The 26,359-nt window shown below is 46.9% G+C and overlaps 1 protein-coding gene across 1 annotated transcript in view; it reads left to right on the forward strand.

Annotated features, from left to right (window-relative positions):
- Nucleotides 1-26,359, forward strand: part of Dlgap2 (DLG associated protein 2) — a 149,797-nt gene that overhangs the window by 115,207 nt on the left and 8,231 nt on the right. Inside the window, exons 7-10 of the mRNA XM_059244992.1 lie at nucleotides 8,727-9,076; nucleotides 9,960-10,001; nucleotides 16,972-17,057; nucleotides 18,403-18,818. Of these exons, the coding sequence (XP_059100975.1) occupies nucleotides 8,727-9,076; nucleotides 9,960-10,001; nucleotides 16,972-17,057; nucleotides 18,403-18,818 (894 nt within the window). The remainder of the gene's footprint in view (nucleotides 1-8,726; nucleotides 9,077-9,959; nucleotides 10,002-16,971; nucleotides 17,058-18,402; nucleotides 18,819-26,359) is intronic.

Below are 26,359 nucleotides of genomic sequence, written 5' to 3' on the forward strand. Positions count from 1 at the left end.
GCATATTATAGCGATGTACTAAATTTTTGTGTATTTACTTAATGAAATAGTGAATAAATGAATGTGTGATTGGAGAATGAAAGAATGGGATTTCTCCATCTCTGGGTAGACTTGCATAAGCTGCAGGTACTGTGGGTTTTAAGGATGAGTTTTCTGAATAAAGAGGATGAGAGGTAAGGAGAAGCAAGAGAGGAAGACCTAGTGTTTTATTCTGTCTATAGCACCCAGTATACAGTAGGCTGCACTTATATGTTGGGATTTGTGGACTGATTAGCTATGGGCAAGCTACTCCTGTGTGTGGGCTTCTGTAGAAATTCTTTATAGTTCATTATGAATTTGCATCTTTGTTTCTATATACCCTGAGGTTAGAGGCAGATTTTCTTAAATAAAGAATAGCATTTGTGACATAAGGAGAGCCAGCTGGCAGACAGCACCGAGAGCCCCTTTGATCGCACAGCAAATTGCCACTTTGGCCCATACATCGTGCCTCCGGGTTCCATACCAAGCAGAGCCATGATGAGTCACTGTCTCCAGGACTCCATCTTCTGCCCAAGTCCCCTTTGCCTGGGCCAGGGAGGGGCTGGACTTTATAGAGACTGAGAGTGTGGTGAACCTGCCTATCCTGTGAAAAGCTCTGGTTTTTTTTCATGGTGCCATAGTGAGCAGAGAAATTTAAGCCTATAAACTTCCATTGCCAAGGAACAGCTGGAAGGTACAGAAAGTATCTATTGTGAGGACGCTCCAGATCTGCACGGAGTTTGTCTTAGCACTTCATGTGGGATGCAGCAAGAGAGCCATGACCCTTCGCCTTTCACAGTGAGGTGTCTGCAGCCATGATGCCTGTGATGTCTAAAGTCAGATGCCCTCCAACACCCGCACCCTCATTCTCTTAACAGCTGTGGGCCTCCAGACCACTGGACGGCCATGCTTGGCCAACTCAAAGTGATGGCATGTATTGATTCACCCAGGCCTTGAAGATTCTCAGAGGACCACACTCCAAGGACACTGATTTGTTGTCACAGCTGACATCGGCTGTCTGCCCAGACAGTTTCAATGAGGCAGAAGACTAATCAACACTTGCTTGTGCCATAGGGAGAATCAATATCTGTATCTTCCTTTCCGTTCTAGTCACCTTGGAATTATGACTATGCAGTCCTTGGTGTTTGCTTGGGGCCTCCAAACAGACATTATTTAGAATATGTTGATTTTGCTCTGAAACATCAGTAAGTCAGGTATGCACTGGGTCTGGCCGTGCAAGACACATTTGCTTTATTGTTCATGAATTCTGTAGAGCGTCATCTCTTCCTTAATTAAGAGACGTTAATATCTAGATACATTTGCCTCTGTAGGTCAGTAGCACCTGTGAGTTGAAATCAGCAAAGATCCACACAGAATTAGCCTTCCCTCAAAACTCCAATGAGACAAATAGGATTCCAGAATCACTCGAGTAGAGACTCCATTCATATTAAGGGTCTGAGTGAAATTAAGGTGTGTGCACATGGATACACACCGTGAGACAAATGGCAGGGCTATCCACCACCACACAGTTCAAAACTTGTCACCAACACAGTCCACACACCCACCCCAGCTGCCACCTAATGTGTCTCGGTTATCAACCTGTGGGTTACACCTGGGTTTATTTTCTCACATGTTCCCATGTAAGTTTAAGGTCTTCGTGAGCACTGAGGATCAGCCCCAGGACGTTCCATGTGACTACCACTGTTCGACATCCTTGGTTCTTTGAAACAGTCTCATTGTGTTACCCATTCTAGTCTCTACTCATGACCTTCATCCTTCTGTAGGTTTGGAAGGGAGACAGTGTATGTGGCTTGTTCATTTTAACTTCTGTTGTGCAATGGTCTCATTACAAAGTTCCTTGCTCGCCAGCGATGCTGATGAAGTCCCTTCAGGGTTACCTGGCCCTTAGTGGATTCTATACATTTAAAAAAAATTGCTTGTTTCTTCACATCACAGATTCCCGTCCAAGCTTTTTCTGTGTGGTGTGATTGATTTGCAGATAGTTAAAACGCAAGCAGGAAGTGTCTCAACAGTAAAGCAGCTGCCATTGCCTCATTTCCCAATCTGGGAGAAGCTGAGCACCGGTTACACTATAATTTCTTGCTAATTAGCACATTCTAAACAGGCATCTTAGCTGCTAACCCTCAGTGTGGCCCCAAAACTTGTGTGGCCACATAATTGTTTTAAAACTTTAGGGAGACCATTGTGTAAATGCCTGTGGGAAGTGATTTCAATGTCTTGGTTGATTTATACTTATGTTTTGAAACTAACATTAATTAAAGTGTCAAAATGTCTCTAATCTTTTATGTCAATCTTTTCCCTTCAAAGTTTGGTTTCTCTGGTTCCTCTTCTCATCTAGGCAGTCTTGGGCTTGATTACTGTAATTCCTTTTAGGCTGCTATACTTAAAGATCTAATTAAGGGAGTGCTGTGACTCACAGGATGGTGTGTACATCCAGACAAAATGGTGATGCCTGCCATTCAGAATATGCTCTGCATTGATTATATATTTGTGCTTCACACCACAGAACACCAGAATTGGCTTGCAAATGACATTCTGGGTTTGAATTCGGAAATGGTCTCCTGGAGTCTGGGTGTAGATTGATAGTTAAATAAACTTAGAAAGCTAGGGCATGGCACTGTTATAAGGAAAAGAGAATGGGGCAGTTTGTTCCATTTTATTCAAATTAACTTCTTTCCAACAAAGGGGATTGATTCAACTCTCCGCTCAGACCTTGGTTAATCCAATGTGAAGTTATGCTTGTAAGCATGGAGTCACACTGTTTGCATAGGTGTTTCATGTGGAGTCAGATTATGCATGCTGGTGTCTCTAATGTGACCACACTGCATGTGTGTGAGCCACATTGGTATGAGGTTATCCCCAGTGGAGGCATGCTGTGTTCTTTGGGAGCCATGTCGTGTGTGTTTGGAAGTATCCCATTAGTAGCATGGATAGAATTTTCTTTCTTATGATTGAATTTCATAAATACACATGAAGTAACTTAATAGCAGTCTCTGAAGAAGTAGGGGACTTGGACCAAGCTCCAGGTTGCCATGGTATTTATTCTTCCTGCTCACTGAGGAATATGGATCATGAGAGGCATTAGGTGACCATGGCATAACAACAACTCTTCTGAGTGCTTAGCAGTAACATAGGCAAGCACAGAGATGGAAGGGGATAATTTCTCCAAGGCCAGAAGACCACATCATCTCATGTCTGTAGAAAGGATGGTGTAGTTATTCCTCATAGCTCGGGCAAGGAGGTGCATGAAGCTTGCCTTGCTGAAGCTGCTGTGTGTATACAGCGTGCTTGAAGGGCTTGAAGGATGGCTTAGCTTTGGCCTCACAGTCATAACGTGTCTTTCATCCTGATTCTTCCATTGTGACTACGTGGAGGTGAATTTCAGATATTGAACAACGCGTCATTTTCAAAATGCTGAACAATTATAATAATTAATTCAAGATATCAAAATAATAAACATTTTAAACTATCAAAGCAGAAGTCTGAAGCACTACCAGGATCGTGGGCCCTACAAAAATGTTTCTAGAAATCAACAGCATGATTCCCATGTGTGATGTCTGCGACATTTTTGTTTGGGCCTGTTGTATAAACCTCAAAGATTTCAGGCGTCTCTGAGCCCTTCACCTGGGTCTGTGGATGTCACATGGATGGTATCTATGGTCACAGGTGGGTTGAAAAAGTACTCAGGTGTAGATTGACTGTGAAAATTAGTAATTATATGGTTTTGCTGCAGTACAGTTGACTTTCTAGCAATTAAAAATACATGCATTTGGATTCACTTTCAAAAAGGTTTAATAGGAAAATATGGTTGCTGAAGTAATGCATTTTACTTCTGCAGTAAGAAGGATCTCTCTTCAAATGTTCTGACTGTAACCAGTCAAGGATATTCCCTGACACTGTGTTACTGGCCCCAGGTAGACATTATCTCTGACCCTCTACACAGGCATTGTGTCCCAGCCTGAGTCCGTGACACATAGACTTTCAGTGCACAGACACAGCTCTGAAATCTGCCAGGCTATTTTTTTTTTCTTGTCACTCAAGAAAGGTCACCGCTCCTGCCTCCCTGCTATAGCATAGCAGGCCCTTCTCTGGGTTCAGCAGGGAGAGATGCCCGCTAATTAGCCCCTTATGCTATGTGGCTCCTATTCTACAAGACCAGGTTCAAGATTCCTATCTTTACCCTATAAGCAATGTGCCACCAGTGGGAAGGCATGTGTCTGGTTTCTCTGGGCTCTCTAAGGTCTGTCCTAAGAGTCTCCATAATTATGTTACCAATTTGCTAAAGGGCCATGAAGCAATGAAGTTTTGGTTGTTATATTTTTCCGATGTTGGTTTTTACTAAAGTACACATAATGGGCTCTGCATTGTGAGCTGGGGTATGGGATGCTTTCTTGGATTGGTGTGAGGTAGAATTTGAGTGCTTCCTCAAATTTCCTGGAAAGGCCAACTGCAAACAACTTTCACTTTCTTGGAGATCACCTGATAGGAGGTTTGATATTCTCCAGCATGTGTGAAGATAAATGTAACTATTATAGGACAGACACAAACATTTAACCGTGTTGATATGCACAGTGTGTGTGTGTGTGTCCGTGTGTGCATGTGTGTGTCCATGTGCATATATGTGTGGATTTGGAGCCATGTGGAAACAAGAAGGCAAGTAAGTGCCTTCCTCAAGCCCCTGTATTTTTAGAGACAGGATCACTGACCGAATCTAGAGCTCATTGATTTGGCTAGACCCCAAGGTTCGTAGCTACACCTCCCAGGTTCTAGGATTATAGGCATGACCCCCTGTACCTGGATTTTTGTTTAGATGGGCCTAGGGCATTAAGCAGGTCCTCATGCTTGTATGGCAGGTGGTTTACTCACTGAGACTCCTCACCAGCCCTATATGCCAATTTCTGATGCTTCTTGATTCTGCGTTCTTTCCCATCAGCATCTGTGGGGACATGAGATTTCCCTAAAATCAGTATTCCCGCTGAGAGACCCAAGGCTGTATGGACTCTGTGTGTCACCAAGAGCATAGTCCACCGTCAGGCTCCATGTTTTCCACATGGCTCTGCTGGCTTTCTCCCAGTCAAGCAAGACAGAAATGCACCCAGAAAGGATCAACTCTCCTCCTACACACAAACCCCATCAAAGGGGGTGGCATGAGGATGGCTACTTAGTTCCCAGTGCTGTTAGGGGGACACGCTTAAGTCAGTGGTTCTCAACCTGTGGGTCATGACCCCCTTGCCATACTTCTGTCTCCAAACAATATTTACATTACAATTCATAACAGTATCAAAGTTGCAGTTATGAAATAGCCAGGAAAATAATTTTATGGTTGGGGGGTCACCATAACATGAGGAACTGTATGAAAGGGTCACAGCTGTGGGAAAGTTGAGGACCACTGCTCTAAGTGTTCTTCCAAGGTGGACCTGCCACTTCTCCTGTGAGTGTGCGCAAGTAGTATTTGTGTCCTTGATAAATAAACTACAAAGCTATTAAGGGCATAATGAAAAGAAGACTCTAAATGGACTGTGGCCTCCAAGGATGGATGAATGTGCTCCAGTCCAGTCTGCTCAAACTTGGCAAGACCCATGCTGACCTTTGTAAACCACGCTGAGAGCCAGGAGGCAGTGTGATTTGCCTGTACACATGTGTCCCTACACATGACCTCAGAGCACAAGAGTCATGTAGAACGACAGAGTGATTGGTTCCTCTGGGGTTCTCAGCCTCATCACTGTTGACATTTGGAATGAAGAAGTTCCCGTGGTGGGGTGGATCTAAACACCCAGGGTATTCAGAAGTATCAGTAGGCTATATCGGAGAGATGCCAGAGCACCCCATCTCTACCCTCAAAAGCGTCACCAGACTCTCTCAAGGTTGCCTGACAGAAATGAATGACAGGCACACCACAGCTGTGCACATGCGTTCTTCCATCATGGAAGGGTGAGAGCCCCATCGGGAAAGTTCCATGAGGACAGGGCCTTGTTTGCTTGCACCTTGACCAAGTTCTTCTGGGCCTTCCCTGACCCACACGAAGTGAGCTGGCAACAGGGCAGTGGTCCTGCTCTCAGATAGATCTGCTGAACCCAAATCCCACTCAAGTTCACAAGCGAGAGATGGGGCAAAACTAGAAACTGTGGTAGCTGGCAGATGTGTTCTGTGCCCTTGTATATGCATGAAAGGTGGAGCCTGGCCTAGTCCCCAAGTGTCCTACTAGTTGGGCCAGTCCCTCTCTGACAGGTCACTACACTCCTGCCGCCGCCTTCTAACTCAGCTTAAATCTGATCAGAGACCAGAGCCCAGGCGAGACACACCAAGGTCAGAGCAGTTCTAGAGCCTCATGTCTGAGGCTTCCGAATAGGGCTCTCGGAGTCCAGCAGCTAGCCCCAGCTTGTTTCTGCTCCAACCCCTGACAAATGCTGGAGTCCTCCTCCCAGAAACTGCCAGTGACCGAGCCCCGTGAATCCATGTGAAAGAGCCCGGCTCACCCAAGTCTCTTCTTATGTGTGCTTGAGTGGGTGACCTCCCTTTTCAGACTGACCTCTGAAGCAGGACCCTATCAGACAGGTTTCACCATTGCCCTTTCTACACCTTCTCTACTCTCCTGGACCACGCACACACATTACCCTGTGGAGACTCAGAGAGGCCAAAGGCCAGGCCCACCAGCAGTGTGTTTCCAGCCGCCACCAGCCTCTCTAGCCTAATTGGTTTGCTAGCTGGACTTTGCATTTTTGTGGTGTTTTTCCCATGTCCCCCCCAAACGTGTTCTGAATGAGCTTTAAAATGTTGAGGTAAGCCGGGCGGTGGTGGCGCACGCCTTTAATCCCAGCACTCGGGAGGCAGAGCCAGGCGGATCTCTGTGAGTTCGAGGCCAGCCTGGGCTACCAAGTGAGTTCCAGGAAAAGGCGCAAAGCTACACAGAGAAACCCTGTCTTGAAAAACCAAAAAAAAAAAAAAAAAAAAAAAAAAAATGTTGAGGTAAAAAAAAAAACGAAAAACCAGAAAAATAAAAAATAAAAAAAAATAAAATGTTGAGGTTACTGCCTTTTACCTTCATTATCTGAGAAGCACAAACCAATTCTCAAAATTTTTATAGACAAAAAAAAAAAAAAAACACCTTTCAAGGCATGTGGCTTTTCTCTGTGTCCCACATTGAAAGCACAGCATTTCTATTTTAGAATTAAGCTCTGGGATTCCTGTGGTCTTCTGCTTGGTGACTTTGGCTGTACTGGGAAGTTATTGGATCTTCAGCAAATCTGGGCTGTAATTATGTTCCACCCATGGGGCATAGAGGAAACCAAGGTCAGTGTTTCCAAGACTAAAGAGAGCCCAGACCCCAAAAATGGTCACCAGTAAAGGAAGGAAGGAATGGGGGTGTTGGTCTTTGGTGGAGGGACTCAGGAAAGGCCTGTGGACATAGCATTGTCAGAGGCAGAGTTGAGACGGGAAAAAGCAAAGGAAACATTCTAAGGAGGAGTAGAGTGAGAAGAACGGGGTGTGACAGGGAGCTCCCAGAGCTGGTTGGGGAGGATGTGGTACAGGGCAGTGGTTCAAAAGCCCGGACATCCCATCCATCACAGGACCCTGGTCACTCACGTGGACCCCAGACTCTGCGACCAGAGAAATGAGGCACAAAAGAGACATCACACAGATGGCTCCATCTGTCACACTTCAGAACCAATTTAGTGTGAGGCGAGGGAGAGCTGGGATTCCAAGAGACATCCAGAAAATCTCCAAGGGGGATGCCATCCCACGGGGTGAATCACAGGCAGGAAATGGTACTGCAGACAATAACATGGGCTTTCCAGTTTGTGAACCTGGGGCCAAGGGAGTGGAGCGTGAGGAGTGTGAGTCTTGGGGTATTTATGAAAGGTAGCCATGGGCAATGTCGCATGGGTGGAGCAGGAATCTTATCATGTACGTATCTGAATCTGAAAATGGTATCAAGAATGTTTTCAGTGTTTAATAACTCTCCTTAAGGGATGATGAATCCCTGTGAGCAAAAGATCTTAGGAGAAAAGAAAAAGAAAAGGGACTTCAGGTGTTTCCTCTGGGGCAGACAAAGCTCAGGGTGATTTGTGGCATGCATCTCTCTACCAGTTTCTATCCTGACTCTTCCCACAGTGCTCTTTTAAAAAACATCCCCACTCACCAACTTTAACATGCTGCCGTGATAAGCTCACTCATTTGTCAGTGTTAAGTAACAACTACTCATTGTAAAGATCTTTCTAGACTATACAATCAGAAGAGAGAAAACAGCATATTTGTCACTCAGCTGTTTGACTGACACAGGTTTCTCACACCAGTGATTCCCTGCGTGTGTATTGCGTTTTTGTCTCTGATGTGGGGCCTCACCTAGTGTGGTAAAAGGGGGTTTTAGCACAACACCATGACCTCTGTGAAGTTAGTGGTGTAGAGTTGTTCTGTCTTGCACAGACACAGACACACGCGCACACACATACACATACACACACGTTTCTAACTTGTGTTGCTGGATACTTAGTTGCTTTTATAATTTTTTTCTATCATTACATATATCCATACAGGTATCTTTAAGCACAACAGGATCTTGCCTATTTTGCCTGATTTTCTAAGGCCAGATGTCCAGAAACAGACTAACCAGGCTGTGAGGAGTGCGCATGTCAGAGCTGTAGACCAGCTCCATGGAGGAACTCAACTGAGCTTTTTTTCTCTTACAGCTGTCTCCTACACAAATTATAAGAAGACACCTCCCCCGGTGCCCCCACGGACCACTTCCAAGCCTCTGATTTCAGTGACGGCCCAGAGCAGCACAGAATCCACACAGGATGCCTACCAGGACAGCCGTGCCCAGAGGATGTCCCCATGGCCCCAAGATAGCCGTGGCCTCTATAACTCCATGGACAGTCTGGACAGCAACAAGGCCTTGAATCTGGCTCTGGAAACAGCTGCAGCTCAGCGCCATGCCGCTGACACACAGAGCAGCTCCACGAGGGCCAGCGACAAGACGATCCTGGTGTCCAAGGCTGAAGAGCTCCTCAAAAGTCGCTGTTCCTCCATCGGGGTCCAGGTAGTCTCCCCTGACCACCCTCTCTAACACCGGCGTAGGCTGAGTCAAAATTCAAGTCACAGCCCCAAGTCTGGCCCCTTAACAGAAGCAGGATAGTAAATGCTGAGAGGCCACATGTGCCTGCTACAGCATGAGAGAGCCCAGAGCACAGTCCACTGCCCCCATACCTAGAAGTGTGGCCCTCAGGGCTGACAGCGAGGTAGAGGATTTGGATAGATTATCCAGATGCCTGTAAAGGGGGTGAGGGTATCCTGTCACAGTGATTTGTTGAAAACATTTCAGTGTTCAGTCCTCAAGGAGTGTTGAGAATAATGAAGCAAACAGATCCAAGTGCTATGGGGTGAGCGAAGGATGTGCCCAACTGGGGCAGCGTGTGGCTGGGTCCTTTCTCACACAGCCATCTGCCCCAGAGACCTCTACATATAAGAGCAACAACACCCTGTTATTTCAGACCTTGCAAGGTTGCCCCACAGTCCCCTTAGGGCTGGCCCTGCTACTCTTCCACTGACTCAGGGAGCCTGGCTTGGGTGTAGGGAAGCATTAATTAATACAGAATAGGAGGGGTCCTGCCTCACGAGTGGCCTCAGGTGACCTCCTCCACCCAAGCCCTAGGGGACATGGGTGCTCAGGCCAGGCTTTGCTGTCGGAATTTGCCTCTTGCTTTTTGCACCTCTGCTCAGCCTGTGTCTGGCAGATTTTAAAGTCATAACGATTAATTCTAAACACACACACACACACATCCTACAAGGAGGAGGTGCACAGAGCTGGAAGTAACGGCCCCATACAGGACTTGGGGGGACAGGCAGAAACCAGGGGGGTGTCAGCCCACTGGCCTGGGTCCTTGAGCCAGGTCTCCACACTGTGGCTTCATTGTTTTGTTTAGGATTCTGAATTCCCTGATCATCAACCCTACCCAAGGTCAGATGTAAGTATCCAACATCTCCAAATCCAAGTTCGCATGAAGTTGTTTTTCTTCTCTCTTCTTTGGATTCTTCCTATGACTGCTCTCGTCACCTCTCTGTCCTGGCTGTATGTGCCAGGCACTTTGCTGGGTGCTTTACACAGTTGCACAGAACCCCCGCCAAGCCTTAGGAATAACTCAGCCCCAACCCCAGGTAAACACACAACTTAAAAGCCTGAGGGGTCCTAGAAACGGGGAAAGTGCGGGGACATTCGCCGTTTCTCTCTCTCTCTAGGCACATCTGTAGTAAAGAGCCAGAGTTCTCCAGATACACCAGGACATAGTCACTACCAGGTCTTCAGACTCTCCCTGGTGTTCTTTGCCACGGTTGTCCATCTGTGGCCCACCCTAGGACTGAGGAGAAAGTCTCACCCCTGAGAAGCTAAAAGGAGCTTATAAAGATGGATCGTCACACTCCAAAGGGACACAACACTTCCTGGTGCTCCTCCTAGCTGGGCCTGCACCTGGGCTCACACACAGTGTCTCCTCCTTCACGGCTGGACCCCACATACCTCTGTGAATGTTTCCAGGCACTGTCCTCCCTCGCTGTGTTCTGTGGAGGCTGGGCCCATGCCTCCTGTCTCTTGGTACCCCAGCACCCAGCACAGTGCCTGGCTCATAGCCAGCTCTCAGTTCATGTTGGGTATGGAGTGGATGGCTGTATTGGTGGTGAATGCTTCGTGGGGATACGCGTGAACGCCATGACACCAGGTGGTAAACTCGCTCAACTTCCTTTCTCAGTGGAGAAAGAAGAAAAAAAATCACAGGAACCTGGAACATCACAGGTGTCTAAAAAAAAATCCGTTGAAAAGCTAACCTCAAAATGTAGTGGGAGAAACATAAATGTCAGGGTAACAAGGAGATGTGGCCAGGTCCCTGCTCCACCAGTAAGAGTGAAGACTCTGAGGAGTAGCCTTTTAAAGAAGTGAAAGACCCTTCATAGGCATCCAGGTACTAGAGACAAGCCAATGCTTGGAGCGTATGAAGCGGACATAAACAAGAAGCTTGTGTCCTGTCCCTGCCCCTGCCTCTCTGCCATGTCCTCACTTAATCCTCTCTAGTGACCCTGTGGACCAGGTGTCATTATTCCCAACCAATGGAGAGGAAACAGTTAACCAGGGAGGGTAAGTGTCTTGCCTAAGAGTGCATGGCTGTGAGTGCCACCATGATGGATGAAGCCCAGGAAGTGGCCTCCCACAGCCCCGACAGAGCTATGCTGCCCAGAGAATAGAAGCTAAACTGGGAAGTAATTCTGCATCAGAGGAGCCTGCCTTAGCATCCCTCATGTACCCTGCTGGGATTATCCAACCTGCCTGACCCAGGAACAGCCTTTCTCTGTCCTTGGCTTATAGAGAAGGGCCATCAACATGGTGTCCAGCTCTGAAGGGCACTGCTTCCTGCCTGGCCCAGACCCCTGCCCAGTTACCCAGCGTCTTAGGGTTTTATTGCTGTGAAGGGACACCATGACCATGGCAATTCTTATAAAGAAAACATTCAATGGAGGTGGATCACTTACAGTTTCAGAGGTTCAGTCCGTTACCATCATGGTGGGGAGCATGGTGGCATGCAGGCAGACATGGTGCTGGAACTGAGAGTCCTGCATCTTGACTCAGGGCAACAGGAAGCTGACTGTCACACTCAGTGAAGCTTGAGGAAAGAGACCTCAAAGCCCGCCCTCATGGTGACACACTTCCTCCAACAAGGCCACACCTCCTAATAGTGCCACTCTCTTTGGGGGCCATGTTCTTTAAAACCATCATACCCAGAGCCTTCCTTCTCTGGGGAAACTTGGGCAGAGCCTGTGAATGCACACAGCATACAGTTGGTAAACATTGCCCTCTCTGATGAACATTATGATCCATTGGCTCCTGGAGTAACCACTCCTAGTCTGCAGGTATCATGTGACCCTGTATAGTCAAAACTAAGATCCGAGGGCCTGGAGAGATGGCTCAGTGGTTAGGAGCATGTACTGTTCTTGTAGAGGATAGGAACATGTCAGACAACTCACAGCAGCCTAGAGCAGCTCCAAGAGATCCAGCGCCTCTGGCCTCCACAGGCACTGCACTCATGCACACATGCGCAAACCGACACAAACATACACAGAATTAAAAATAAAGGAACACTGTTTAAAGACTAGGCTCCAGGATCTAAATGGAGCCTGCTGGGCTCTGTACAGTGTGGTTCCTGTAGTGCTCTTTCCGTGGCCACGTCCCTCACCCTATCCTCCCTTTCTGCCCAGCTTAGAGTAAACATGCACTCCACACCCCCTGTTCCTTAGATGGTTGGACCCTACACGGTGAACTCGGCCTTAGGAACACATAGTTGGTTCTTCAGAGCTCTGGACTTTAAACCAGATCTGGAGCTGACCTTTCCAGCCCTGGGCTGAGAAGAAGAGGCTGCGTCCTCTGGAGTGCCTTCACAGGTCATCAGACCTGGAGCTATCTGTCATCTGGCTCCCTCACTCTTCACCACGAAGGGCATATTTAACCCTTTCCTTTTTGTCTGGTTTGGTTTTCAGTTTTATCAGTGTATGGAGTGTCTGTTGTGGAAAGGTCTTCATCTTGTGTGGGTGTGTGTACTTGTGAAACCGCCTCGGGAGAAAGCAGGAAGTCATCGTTCCCATGGGCCTAGGCATATCTCTGCCATGGGAACAATCACCACAAGGTCCTTCCCAAGCTGCCACAATGAGCAGCATCACCGGAAGCCTTTGGGATAATTCCTGTGGGGGGGTCCTACTGAGATGACTATCCCTATACTGTACTCAGCACATGGCGCGCGTGCTCACACGCACGCACGCACACACGCACACATGCATGCACGCTTCCTCCAAGCTCCTCCATAAGCCATCCTGTTTAGCTCCCGGACTTTAAAATGGACCCCTGAAGGAAACATGAGTTTAATCTCAAAAGCAATACATCTGCCTTGCTTCGAGGAAGGCTTACAAGATAGAGCCCAAAGAGCTTGTTTAGAGAGCAAAGATTCCAGATGGAAGCTCTGGTGTGCTCTGGGCTTCCACCTCAGGACCCAGCAGCAGTTCAGGCTGAGACTGCTTTGCTACAGTTTGGTGCCAACCAAACCTGGTCTGGTGTGAGAGAAAACATGGGCATAGGAAAGAATGCCTTAGGCTTACGCCTGTCACTTTTCCTCTTGGGCCTGCAGACACCCATAGTGTGTGCATATATGCACATACTCCGAGACATGTGTAGATCATCTCCATCAAATTCCTTGTTTCTCAAGCAGATCATATCCACAGATGCCATGCTCAGCCTAGTCTCATGGCTCCCCGCTCACTGCTTCCCTCTGTATATAGCCCTGCAAGAACTGGGAGTAGCCATTCCTGGGAGTATAAAGGCACCTCTCAGTCACCTCAGGATTACTTGTTTATGTGGTGTTCTTCACTCTTAATTGGGGAACTCCCACCCCCAATACAGCTCCTGCCTCCAGCCTCACTCAGAAGGGCTTTATTGATTCGCCTTTCTTTGGGTTCGTTCTCCGTCCTAGGGGGAATCTTCTCGACATGGATAGATGCAGACATTGTGCACCATGTTTTCCTCAGGAAGCTCCTTGGCGTCTCTTCGCTGTGATCATAGCAGCTCTCTCCTTCCCCTGCCTTTCTCCTCCCGGGGTGGCAGATGTTGGCAGATGTTGAGTTCCTTTTGGGTGCATGTTGTCCTGACCCTTCAGCCTTTGCCTTCCACCAAGGATGCTTCATTTTTTTTTTTTTTTTAGAATCATTTCATATGCCAACTTCTGAAAACTTGGCAAAACTCACCCAATGGGCATCCCTTTAACCTAATGTGCATGTGACTCTCCTGGGGGTCCTTGGTGGCCCTGAGAAGACGTAGAGTTTGCATCTGACCAATCTCCCCGACTGGTCTTTGTCCCGGGAGGTATTGGATAGTTCCACATTTTTAAACAAAGAAGCAAAAATTCAACAGAACCAAAGAGAGTTTCCTAATAGTTATACCACTAGCTTGAAGCAGAACTGAAGGTGTCCAGAAGCTCTGCCTTCCTAGGTCACCCTAAAAGTGACTTGCATTAGAAGGAAAAATTGGGGGCTTGGGGAGTCTTGTTCTTTTTGTTTGTAAGATTTATTTATTTATCATGTACAGTGTTCTGTCTGCACATATCCCTGCAGGCCAGAAGAGGGCACCAGATCCCATTACAGATGGTTGTGAGCCACCATGTGGTTGTTGGGAATTGAACTCAGGACCTTTGGAAGAGCAGTCAGTGCTCTTAACCTCTGAGCCATCTCTCCAGCCCCTTGTTTGTCTGTTTTGTTTTTTAAGATCTGCCTGCCTCTGCCTCTAGAGTGCTGGGATTAAAGATGTGTGCCACCACCGCCTGACTGTCGGTCTTTAATCACTATGTAGGATATGTCTCTTTGTGTGTGCATGTCTGTCTGTCTGTCTGTCTGTCTGTCTGTCTCTCTCTCTCTCTCTCTCTCTCTCTGTGTGTGTGTGTGTGTGTGTGTGTGTGTGTGTGTGTGTGTACATATGTCTTCTAATACTGTGGCCAGTGATGCCTGCCAATCCATACACTTTAGTCTAACTCCATCAAAAGCATTTTTTATATTTTTAACTTTACAACCATCATTTACATAATTGCAGGACATCCATCATCATGACTAAATAATGATTTACTGAAGAGTCCTTTCGTGGCCTCTATTTTCCTATATTTCCCCTTACAAATAATACTGCAATGAAGACCTCACATGGGTCAGAATGTATCACCATCTCTTTCAGCTGCATTCCCAGGAGTGAAGTAAATTAGACAACTATTTTCAATATTTTTATGATAAAAATGTATGCTGTTTCCACTTCAAAAATCTCTCTGAGAGGACTCATGCTAATTTCTGTCACTCACATTATTCATCTCTCAAATTTGGCAATATAAGTCCAGACATGGAGGTGCATGCCTATAAGCCAGAACTTGGGAGACTGAGACAAGAGAATCTTAAATTTGAGGCCAGGTTGGGTGACATAGTAAGACCATGTCTCAAAAAAATAAGTGGTGAAATCTTCAAAAGCTGTAAAAATGACTCAACAGCCACAGATCATCATACCATGTTCTCATCGTTTTGATGTTCTCAAAAGTTTGCTCAAGTACATTTATATGAGTCATCATAAACAATGTCGGAAAGCTAGAACTAACCAAATTATCCCCCCATTGAAGACTAAATAAGTAAATTAGGTTTCATTCACAACATAGAATTGTAGATAGTCAGAACACAAGGCAGAACTGGGATGGAATTCAGGAGTAGAGTGTTTGCCTAGTGTATGCAGAGCCCCTGGGTTCTACCCCTGGCAAAATAAATGAATGAATAAATGGTAGCTCTCTGTGTCCTGACATAGAATTTTAAACATATTCATTTATAGTAAGGTCTTTCGTGTGAAGTACCAGTAATCTGCATGGCCAGCAAGGCACATACAATTGAATAGGGCCGTGATCACTTAGAAATAGGAGGCAGAAGGGTGACCCCCTAACAGGAAGAACATTCCAGAATGTTCTTTCTGCATTTGATCCTTCCCTCCTTCCAGCTGTCAGAACCTGGCACCACTGTTCTCTCATCCAGCATCTGTCTCCTTGTAAAGCTGTCTCATGGGGATAGGAAGTCTAATCAAATCCACCCTTTGATTAGAAACGGCAGGAGCTCTGAGACTTCCTTGGCCATGAGGGGTGCAGAGCAGAGCTCTGAGGTCACGGGCACCTGGGTTGGATCCTGGCACTGCCTCCAATAAGCTGAGTGCCCTTGGGCAAGTTACTCACCTTTCCTGGTTCTCTAGGAACACCACTGGGGTCTTTGGGTGGACGATTAGATAGATAGATAGATAGATAGATAGATAGATAGATAGATAGATAGATAGATAGATAGATAGATGGATGGATAGATAGATAAAAACTTAGGACATTGAGTCAGTATCTGGCTCCTACCCAAGCAAATTATGCACAAACATGACCACCACATCCCCTGGCCTCATGGGGCCTGGAGGAGCAGCCTCAGATCACAGTCAGCCCTGGGCCAGTGGTTTCTCCTCCTCAACACATGGTACAGTGGCAAGGTGCTGACTGCTTTGTACTCCCTGGTAGTGACTGTTAGATTTTTAAGAAAATGTGTTTTTATATTATGACATTTGGATTTGCGCTTAACCGTCCTGCCGATGCCTCAGATGATGCTTTGGGTAAAGAGGAGGCTGTCTGGTGTCTGCAAGGATCTCCACAGCTTTGCCAGCCTTGGCCTCACAGAATTCCTGCCACGGGGACCCCTTGTGTAACAGCTTCCCATAGCTGACAGTCATTCAAATGCCTGGTGGGTTTGTGGGAACCTCTTAGCAAACAGGGCCATGGTGAGCATCCTCTTCACGATGCCTGTCTCTGTTGTCACCTTGAGCAGCCTGCTGGCCATCCCAGCTGCCACAAGGCTTCCTCGTGTCCCCGAAGGTGCTCTCGTCCCGTGCTGTGTCGTTCCGTGTGTGGCTGCAGCCATTGGTCCACTCCTCTGAAACTGCTTATTTGTCACTGTTAGCTGTGTTTGGCTCACACGGTCCTCACCTCCTTCACTGCACAGTGTGATAAGAGCTTTCACGTCCTGTGACAATGCGCTCAGCAAACACTTTTTTATCAACTAAGCAATTTTATCTGCATATGTCTAAAAGACTCAAGTGCAGCCTTGAGTTCAAGCAGTTATGAAAAAATTCAATGAAACCCTGGTAGCCACATAATTATACAAAAATGAATATCTCTCTCTCTCTCTCTCTCTCTCTCTCTCTCTCTCTCTCTCTCTCTCTCTCTCTCTCTCTCTCTCCTGGATCAAGTGCATTTCTGCATTGCTAAACAAATATACAATTAATTACAGCAAATGAACAAGAAGAAAGTAGTCACTGAGCAGCTTCCGTGCCTTAGGTCTAAAGCGAGATGTTCTGTGTTGAATTAGGTAGAAACAGCCACGGATTCCGACACGGAGAGCAGAGGCCTACGGGAGTACCACTCTGTTGGTGTACAAGTAGAAGACGGAAAGCGGTAACTCCCCCTGCCCCCCAAGTTGGCTGTGTCCCCCAAGCCAGCTGCTCGCTAATCCTGGGCTGTAAGATTCCAGATCCCGCTGCACTGGCCATCAGTAATTCATGCTGCCTGCAGAGACAAGCCATTCATTTCTACTTCCCCCATTTATGTCGCTCAAGTATGAATGAACATGGGTCGCGTCTTTTTTTTTTTTTTAAGAGGGAAGGGAATAATTCTTTTCAAAATGATTTACCACCTATTAAAATTGCATCATAGCTCACAGACCTGGAAGGTCAAAGTCCTTTATCCAGAATCCGTTTTAAAAAGGAGAACAGGCTGGAGGCAGGGCAGATGTGTGTCTTGCCTCCTAATGCTGGAAATCATAAGGGAGAAAGAGAAACACAAACAGGCAGGAAGAAGGGAGGGAGAAAGCCAGATGTCAGCCATGTCCTTGAATTGTCCATTTCACAAGTTTTACCTAAGAGTATAGAACACACATGTGCATCTGTGACATTATTATTTTTATGTGTATGTGTGTGTTGTTTTTCAAGACAGGGTTTCTCTGTGTAGCCCCGGCTGTCCTGGAACTCACTTTGTGGACCAAGCTGGCCTTGAACTCACAGAGATCCACATGCTTCTGCCTTCCAAGTGCAGGGATTAAAGGTGTGCACCACCATGCCAGCTAGGTGAACTATTTTGAACCAGTGCAGAAAAATTATTGTCTTAGTATTAAGGAACATATTTGCCAACTACACAGCAGCAAAAAAGGTACCAGGCTCTGTGTTGAAAGCTGCAGGTACCCTCTCCTAGGTACTGTGCTGGGGACAGTCCTCCCCGACGGGTCTCAGGACCCCACCAGAAAGATCTGAACTGCAAAGAAATTCAGATTTTAACCTAAAGATCTACAGAGGGCATTGCTTTATATATAGGTTGCAGTTCATAAACATAGCACTTTGGGTCGCGACCCTTTGGGGAGTCACATATCAGATACCTTGCATAGCAGATATTTACATTATGATTCATAACAGTAGCAAAATTACAGTTATGAAGTTGCAGAGAATTAATCTTATGGTTGGGGGGAGGGCGGTCACCACACCATGAGGAACTGTACTAGAGGGTCACAACATTAGGAAAGTTGAGAACCATTGTGCTGGATAGAAAGTAGCCATTGAACACTGTTCTCACTCAGTGTACTTGGATGGTGAATGGGTCCATTCATTTGTCACACCGTGTTCCTCACAGGGACACTAAAGCACACTGAGCTGAACTTGTCAGTAGGTGTTAGCGCTGAGGCTGGGGAGTGTCCAGTGAAGGGTCTGGGAAAAAGGCTGCATCTTTTCTGTCTCCTTCCCTCCTTTTCCAGACATGGTCGTTTCAAGCGCTCAAACAGCGTCACAGCTGCTGTGCAGGCTGACCTAGAGCTGGAGGGCTTCCCTGGACATATCACCATGGAGGACAAGGGCCTGCAGTTTGGATCCTCCTTCCAGCGACATTCAGAGCCCAGTACCCCGACCCAGTATGGGGCACTGAGGACTGTGCGGACGCAGGGCCTCTTCAGTTACAGGGAGGACTACAGGACACAGGTGGACACTTCCACCCTGCCTCCACCCGATCCCTGGCTGGAGCCATCACTGGACACAGTGGAGACCGGGAGGATGTCTCCATGCCGAAGGGATGGCTCATGGTTTCTGAAATTGCTGCACACGGAGACGAAGAGGATGGAAGGCTGGTGTAAAGAGATGGAGAGAGAAGCGGAGGAGAATGACCTCTCGGAAGAAAGTAAGAGTTTGTCTTTCCTCACAGTATGTTGGACTGGTAATTTCTCAGTGAGGCAAATGGACAAATGTCAGTATATCAATAGGGAGATGTCTCTTTCGCATTTGAGGCCATGAAAACAAAATGTTCTCTGCTGCCCCCACCCAATCCCAAGAAGAAACATAAACCATGAAAGGAAAGGCAGTTCTCAGGCTCCTAGGGGCATGCTCTCCCTTTGGCTGGTCTTTGCTTCATTCTATGGGTTGAGTATGAGATTAACCGCACTAACTCTCCCCTAATGGTGTGCTACACCTCTTATTCCACTAACCAGTTCTCTGATCACTTAATTTGCAGCATTCTTATTATTTGTCCCATTTTTATAATCCCCAACATTATGCTAAAGGAGCACTGAAGCTAAGCAAGAATTCCCCACTACAGGGGCAGTAGGACTCTACCCACGAGACCCTCCACTGAGCGTGCCCAATGCAGACCTGTCCAAACCCTCAGGCTCTCAGGTCCCTGCTTCTCCACAGAGAGAGCTAAAGACTCGTTCTCCACCTCCCTCTCTTCTACTTGAAAAAATCCACCACCAAGAAGTGGAATCAGGTGGTGTAAGGTGGAAATGTGTTCCCCAGAGGCTGGGTGGTGGGGTGGGAGGAGGGGAAGAGAAGAAAGAGATGGAGGGAGGAGGGGAAGAGAAGAAAGAGATGGAGGGAGGAGGGAGAAGAGGAGAAGGGGGTGGAAAAGAATGAGATGGGGAGGGAGGAAGGCTTGGAGGGAATGAGGGCTGGGGGCAAGAGAAGAGAGAGGAGAGGAGAGGGAAAGAGGGGGGAAGGAAGGAGAAGGGGGACAGAAAGAGTGGGATTCAGAAACTGTTGTTTTACCTCTATTTTACCCTGATGTTGTTATGAGGCAGCTACCCTAATAAACCCACCAATCCTTAAATTAGTAAGCACGTTGATCAAGGAAAATGGATTCAGTTAATTTGGCCAAATCAAGAAGAGAGAGCTCCTGGCTTCTCTCAGTTTTTTCTGTAGCAATGTCACATTCGTAGAAAAGATGAAACGAAAACCAGAAGATGTGAGTGTGCCTGTGTAAGCTGTGAGAACTGCGTGTGAGGTCCTCCTCTGGCCGGCTCTCCAGGCTTTCCTTTCCGCCATCATGGGATTCCTAGGACATTTTTTTTCAATTTTTTGGAGTCCATTAATCTGACAACCAAAGAGAGGGGCATCCATGTCTTTAGAACATCTCCTCACCTGCCAGGACAGTTGCACCATTTGGACCTTCCGCCCTTCTTATACATCATCAAGGTTCCGATCTGCTTTTGCACATGCAGATGTGGATACAGTGGTTGCTCTGTTTGTAGAATAATAGATCCCTCCTTATTTTGTTCTCCATGCTTAGACTACGCTTTACTTTTCCCAAGGGTTGGACATTCTTTAAAGGCAATGCTTGTTGACCTGCACTGCCCGCCAAGGTCTGTGCTAACCATGTCACATACGCGTCTTAGTGCTCACCATTATAAGATGGAAGGTGACATTGCCAGCAAAACACAGAAGGCACTGGAGGTTCCCTCTCACCTTCCACCCTGCCCCATGCTGGGTGTCTGCATCGCATGTTTACAATTCTGAATCTCACTGCTGCGTTTCTGGAGACATCCTCACTGTGTCCACTTTCTTCTGCTGTTTCAGAGAATATGGAGCCCTTTCCCCTATACAGTATGTCTTTATGATTGACCACTGCTGGGAGACACCATGTGTGGTCCATGGAGAATGCCTAGGCTGCTAGGTCATTGCAACAGGGCTGTGGGAATACATACAGAGACAGGAGGTCAGTTCTTTCTTAAATGAAGGATGAAGACTTGAGAAGGAAAGTGTCCAGGCTGAGGCATGGCCACAGGATGTAATTTTCTTCTCTCTGAGGGAATCCATGAAAACTATGAATTTCCTGTGTGTCCCAAAAGCACTTCTGTGTAACTGAAGTGGCCATATGATCCATCATCACAGTTGTGCCGTGTATGAGATATATTCCTGACTGCCCTTGGCTCTGGGAAAGCATACCCCTCTAGGCCAACTATAGATCAGAGTAAACTGCCCCCACCTCCTGGTTACATTCTCTTAAATGTGCTATTTAACACTTAAGGGGCTTTGATTGAGTGCCATCTTTGTCAGTGATGTTTGTGGTCATTGGGTGTTTATTGAGTACTCACATGGACTAGCCACTATTGGTAGGCCAGAACAATACAAGAATGAGTAAGTTTCAGCATAGAAGGTAGGGATGAGGGAGGTAGGACCAGGAGAAGCCATAGGCAGGAGGAACAGGACACCAGGACAATGAGAGAAGCATGGATAAAATACTTCAAAAACTTAAGAGATCTGAGAGGTGCTTTCGTGGACAAAGTGGACTTGTGCTATACTCTGAGAGCCCAGAAAGCAGATGGGATCAAAAAAAAAGGAGACTCTGACACAAAAGAGACACAGAGCTTAGAAGCAGGAAGCTCTAGCCTGGCTCCTGAGAAGACCACCACTTAGTGGGCATTGCCCTTTACACCTGCCTGGCCCAAGTGTCAGTACCGTGATGGGATTGATGTTTCTCAAGGGTTGCCTTTGCACCACCCTGGAGATTTCTGGGTCTGTGAATGCCGAGATCAACAGTTGGTGTGTCGTACGCATCCTTGGTACCTGAACAAAGACCTCTGCAAACAAGAATTGGGGAGAGAGAGAAGGTGGGGGTGGGGGTGGGCAAGCTTCATGGACAGCAACATTCACAGTCCTCCCCATCTTCTGTATGCCCTTCCAGAATGCCAGGGCATTGGTTTGTGCCCTCAGGTGTAGGGTGGGAGCATCACATGGCCCTAACCCTGAAATAGCAGCTATTGGTTTGGACTTACATGTTCTTTTCTCCACTGAACATGACTTCAACACTGTAAACCTCGAGCATGGGGGACAGGGAGTGCAAACTCTGATACATTCCTAAATTCTAATCTCTTGGACACTTGTGTCTCCTTGTGAGCAGAGGTGACATGACTGACTGTGTCTCCCACCTGCATGACTTGCCCATACAACTATCCCAGAGTTAATCAAGTTCACCTTTCCCTGACAATATTTACAAGTAAGATAACCTCCAGGTCTAGTTCTTATTTTAGCAACAGTCATTGGTCTCCACACTTTTAAAATTAAGATTAAATTAAATGGCTTATTAAGCCAAAACTCTGAGCTCTGAACATTGAAATTTCCGTTACATGAAATAATTTTTGCCCAAACTATCATTTTGTAATCACAGTTCACTGAACTGAATGAACGGATCTGGTTTACTCAGTGCTGTGCGGCTAATAAAGGCTAAGCCAGAGCCAAATACAGACTGGTTCGGGTTCAGTCCTGCCGTGCAGGCCTCCTACTTTCAATACAAAAATGGAAATATTTAGGAGATACTGAAAGTGCCTGAGAACTAGAGTTTGGGTTTTTTTGTATTAACTAAATCAAATGGGTAAGGATGTGAAGTGAAGCCCAAACTTACTAAGTCTTTTGAAACAAACAAAAATCCCTTGTTTGATGACTGCACGGAGCTGGGGCTCTCTCATGACCCCCACACAGGAGCACATGTACCGTCAAGTCTTGTGATGGATATTAAGGCTCTTTGACTAAATAACTCCTCCCACCCCAAACATCTGCTCACTTGAACATTCCCCCATTGGGTGCTGAGAGCTCCAGGCCATCAGAGGGACCTTTAGAGATCAGTTATCCAAATGGATGTCCTTTCATAGTCAGGACAAATGACCACCAGTGTGGTCACATAATACCACAGTGGGATCAGATGCCTGTCACAGGGTCTCCCGGGCCATGTTCCATGAAGGGTACAAAGGTGTATGGATGGGAATGCCCAGCTACGGGGCACATTCCCATAGGACCAAGCAAATGATAGGGAAGGTATGAGACGAACAGAACACGGGTAAGGAGCACAGCGCTGAAGAGAAACTCTACCCCTCTCCATTTGGCCAGGATACCTGAAGCAGATGGGGGAGAAAACAGAGTGGAGGGTGAGAGGGATGATGACCTCTGTGCAAACCAGATTCCAGGGCACAGACAGCGCCTTGAGTATGGGGAGGATGCACACATGTTATATGCAAGCCCCTGCGTAAGCTGATGGGGTCCCCATTGCTTATAGACTTCTGGCAGGAGCCAGGCCAAAGAGTATGCCCAGCTGGGGGGTCAGGCTGGCAATGTCATCAGCTGGCCAGAGTCTTACTCAGGGTGTGAGGAGAGCCTGTGAGGAACTAAACAACTCGGTTACATGCTCATGCCATGAAAGAGAGGAGGCCTGGGGCCTGAAGGGAAATTTTCGGGAGCAGTACCCACCTCCAGTGCTGCAAAACTAATCGCCAGGGAATCCCGAGAGAGGCTGACAACACCAGACGATCCTTTTCAACTCTGCAAATTCTGTAAGAGTGGTGCCGGTATTCCATAGGAAATTTTCATAGAATGAAATTAGATGAGACAGGTGAAAAATAAATTCAAAGAGCCAAGTTAGCTAATTTTTTTTTTGTACACCAAAGGCCAGGGTTACATCAGGTTCTTTGAAAATTTGCATTCTGATGAGTACCAGTCCTTATCTGCAGCCCTTAAGAGGACACTGTTGAAACTCTGACAAAATTAGGCAAGTATAGTGGTAAAGAATAAATTGAATTTTCGCTTCAAATTCCTTGCAATTACAGGAAGCTATTTACAATATAGGCCTCGGATAGGATCATTCCCATTCACTAAGCGGCCAAGTTCACCTACCATTAGCGGCTGCTCATTAGCCCCGTTCCACCATGCTTCATCTCTGTGGCACTGTTTAATTTATACCTGCGACAAAAACCGCACCACATTAATCCATACCAAGAGTCACCATATATTCACACTGTGCTAAAGATTATAAATCGCAGTCCTTTATGGATACTTCAGCAGAATTCTGTTTTAAGAGGAACACAAAGATTAGGTATTTAAGCTTCAAGTTTTGTAGAACAAATCAGCTTTTTATTACAATTTAAAGAAAGGAAGTCAGTAAAACAAATACATGCATTCATGGCTTCTTTAATTTTATAGCACAAGTTTGATTAAAATGAGCCCTTCTAAATATTATCAATCACTTGTGCTACAGGATAGAATGAAACAGAAATTCCACCTTCCAGAAGCAAAACATTCATCTTCTGGACACCAAGACTGTTCATCATGCTCCTGTAGGGCATCAGGTGTGAATGAGGGATGATGTGTTTTCTGTCGTCCTTTGAGACTCTGCTCAAAGTGCTGCCCACACGCACCTCCCTATCCCTACACCCCCACACACACACTACGGGCCTGAACCCAAATCTGAAAATTCAAAACACCTTGAGCAGTGGCTGACAAGTGAGAGATTCTACACCTGACCTCACGGGACAGGTCACAGGCAAAACGTGAATGCTAACATGGTGTAGGAAGCACCTGCCGGCCATGCGGACAAGGCATAATGAAGCTTACGTGAATCTGGTGGTTAAACTTGGGTTCCATCCCTCAATGTCTCATTATATGTAAGCAAACATCCCCAAATCCAAGGTAATCTGCAGTTCACCACTCTCCTTTCCAAGCATTTCTAAAGAGGGATGTTGGACCTGAACCATCTCCAGGGGCCTCCATATCCCAGCCCTTCTTCCCCCTCCTTTCTTCCCGTCACAGTCTGATGGAGATCCGCCTATCAAGACCTGTAACCTCCCCTTCTCTTGCGGCTGAAAGGAAACCAGTGTGGTGTCATTCGCCCACTGATGAAATGTTCTGGGGTTTACCTTTTTGAACATCCTAGAAGCAATCTAGAATTAGACCATATCAGGCAATCAATCCGTGCTGAGAAGTGAGGATGTGTGCCGTTCGACAAGGTGAAAGTGAAGTGTGGGTTAAAACATGCTTTCAGGTGGCTAATGAGTCACTCACAGCCTTGGCTGTTTGCTGTAAGAGATACAGAGGTGTTGGCTAGACTCCTCTTCCTGATCTTCCACAAATGTGGAATTTTCCGTCATCAATTTTTAGAGAATAAAAATGTACAAGAAGGAGGAGGAGGAGGAGGAGGAGGAGGAGGAGGAGGAGGAGGAGGAAGAGGGAGGGAAAGAAGGAAGGTAGGAAAGGAGGAAGGAAGGGAGGGATGGAGGGAAGGAGGGAGGGAGAAAACACATCCAAATAAGTATTTAATCACTTTCAAGAGCACATGATATTCAGGGGTCGACCCTGGCTTTGAACCGGTGAAGGATGCCTTCTGCACGGTACTTTCCGATTGCCCTCTGAGTCACCTATTCTTACACTCCCTCTCTTATCAGCCCACTGTTTCTACAGCATTGCAGTCTTCAGCAGTCTCCACGCATTCCTCTTAGCACTCGCTCTTTCTGTCCTCAAGTCTGGCTAGGGTGGAGTGTGGACGCGGCTGCGCCAGCTGGCCTGTCAGGTCAGAGTTTTCGATGCCAGATGCCAGCGTTTGGCACATGTAGGATGTTTCTTTCTGTCTCTGCATTCTTGGTACTCAAAGCCATTCCTCACTTAATGCTAACAGTGGACTTTTCCACCGAGTGCATCCAGTAATTGGCCCTGGGACCGGTTGTAGCCGCCACTGGTCTTTGGGGAGCTAGCCTGTGAGAAGTAAAGCTACAGTAACTCGGTCCCTGTCTCTGACCCTCAATTTCATCCCCTGGGGATGGATGTTGGGCTGTGGTGGTAGAGAGCACCATAGACTGCCATAGGTTCTGCTTGCTGGTCTTCCACTGATCTGGAAGTTCTTTTGACTTGACTCGATAAAACCTCAAGGGTCTGAACAGCCTGTTGAACTGCACAGCTCTCCAAGGCATAGATAGCAATGGGTCCCTTTGCCTCTGCTTCCCTGAGGGACAGAACTCCAAGACACCTGTCCCCCGCCCCCCAACCTTGGCACACAGCAGACAGATGCTAATCACAACTCTCTTCCAGAAAAGCCCAGGAGAATGGATCCAACCCACAACGATTTGTTTCAAGTCCTTGGAATGGGGTGGATGTCTGTGCTCTGCACGGGAACTTGAAGGAGAAACTCACAGATGGCAGCCAAGCCTCATAATCAAGTAGTGACAGAGAGAGAAGTCTAGAAAACTGCACTGTATGAGTTCTGAGGGCGGCGTATGAGCGGGAGCTGGTGAGGGAAGCTGGGCAAAGATAAAAGGGTCCAGCAGGAAGAAAGGTTCCCATTGGCTCCCGGATGACTCTGAGGCCTGTGTGAGCCGGGGTCCACAAAGCAACTGTCTTCAGGATGGTGCTGCACTCACAGGAAAGTGGAGGAGGGACAATGAGGAAGTTCAAGGGCAAGAACCATAGCTTCTCTGTCCCTTATGTTTTCCTAGACAAAGCCTTCCATGTTCCCAGTCTAAATCTAGAAGCCGTCACTGTGTGTTAAATCCTTCGCATGGATAAAAACACATTCTTTACTATTTTTAAAAGTTAATATTTAGCTTCCCACATAAAGCCATTGAGGATCAGGAATTCTTTGTAGCCCAAAGCCGAGTCCTGCTGGAGGCATGGTTAGTCAGGTAACATTAACCT

This window comes from Peromyscus eremicus, chromosome 17 (assembly GCF_949786415.1).
Source record: "Peromyscus eremicus chromosome 17, PerEre_H2_v1, whole genome shotgun sequence".
Lineage (NCBI taxonomy): Eukaryota > Metazoa > Chordata > Mammalia > Rodentia > Cricetidae > Peromyscus > Peromyscus eremicus.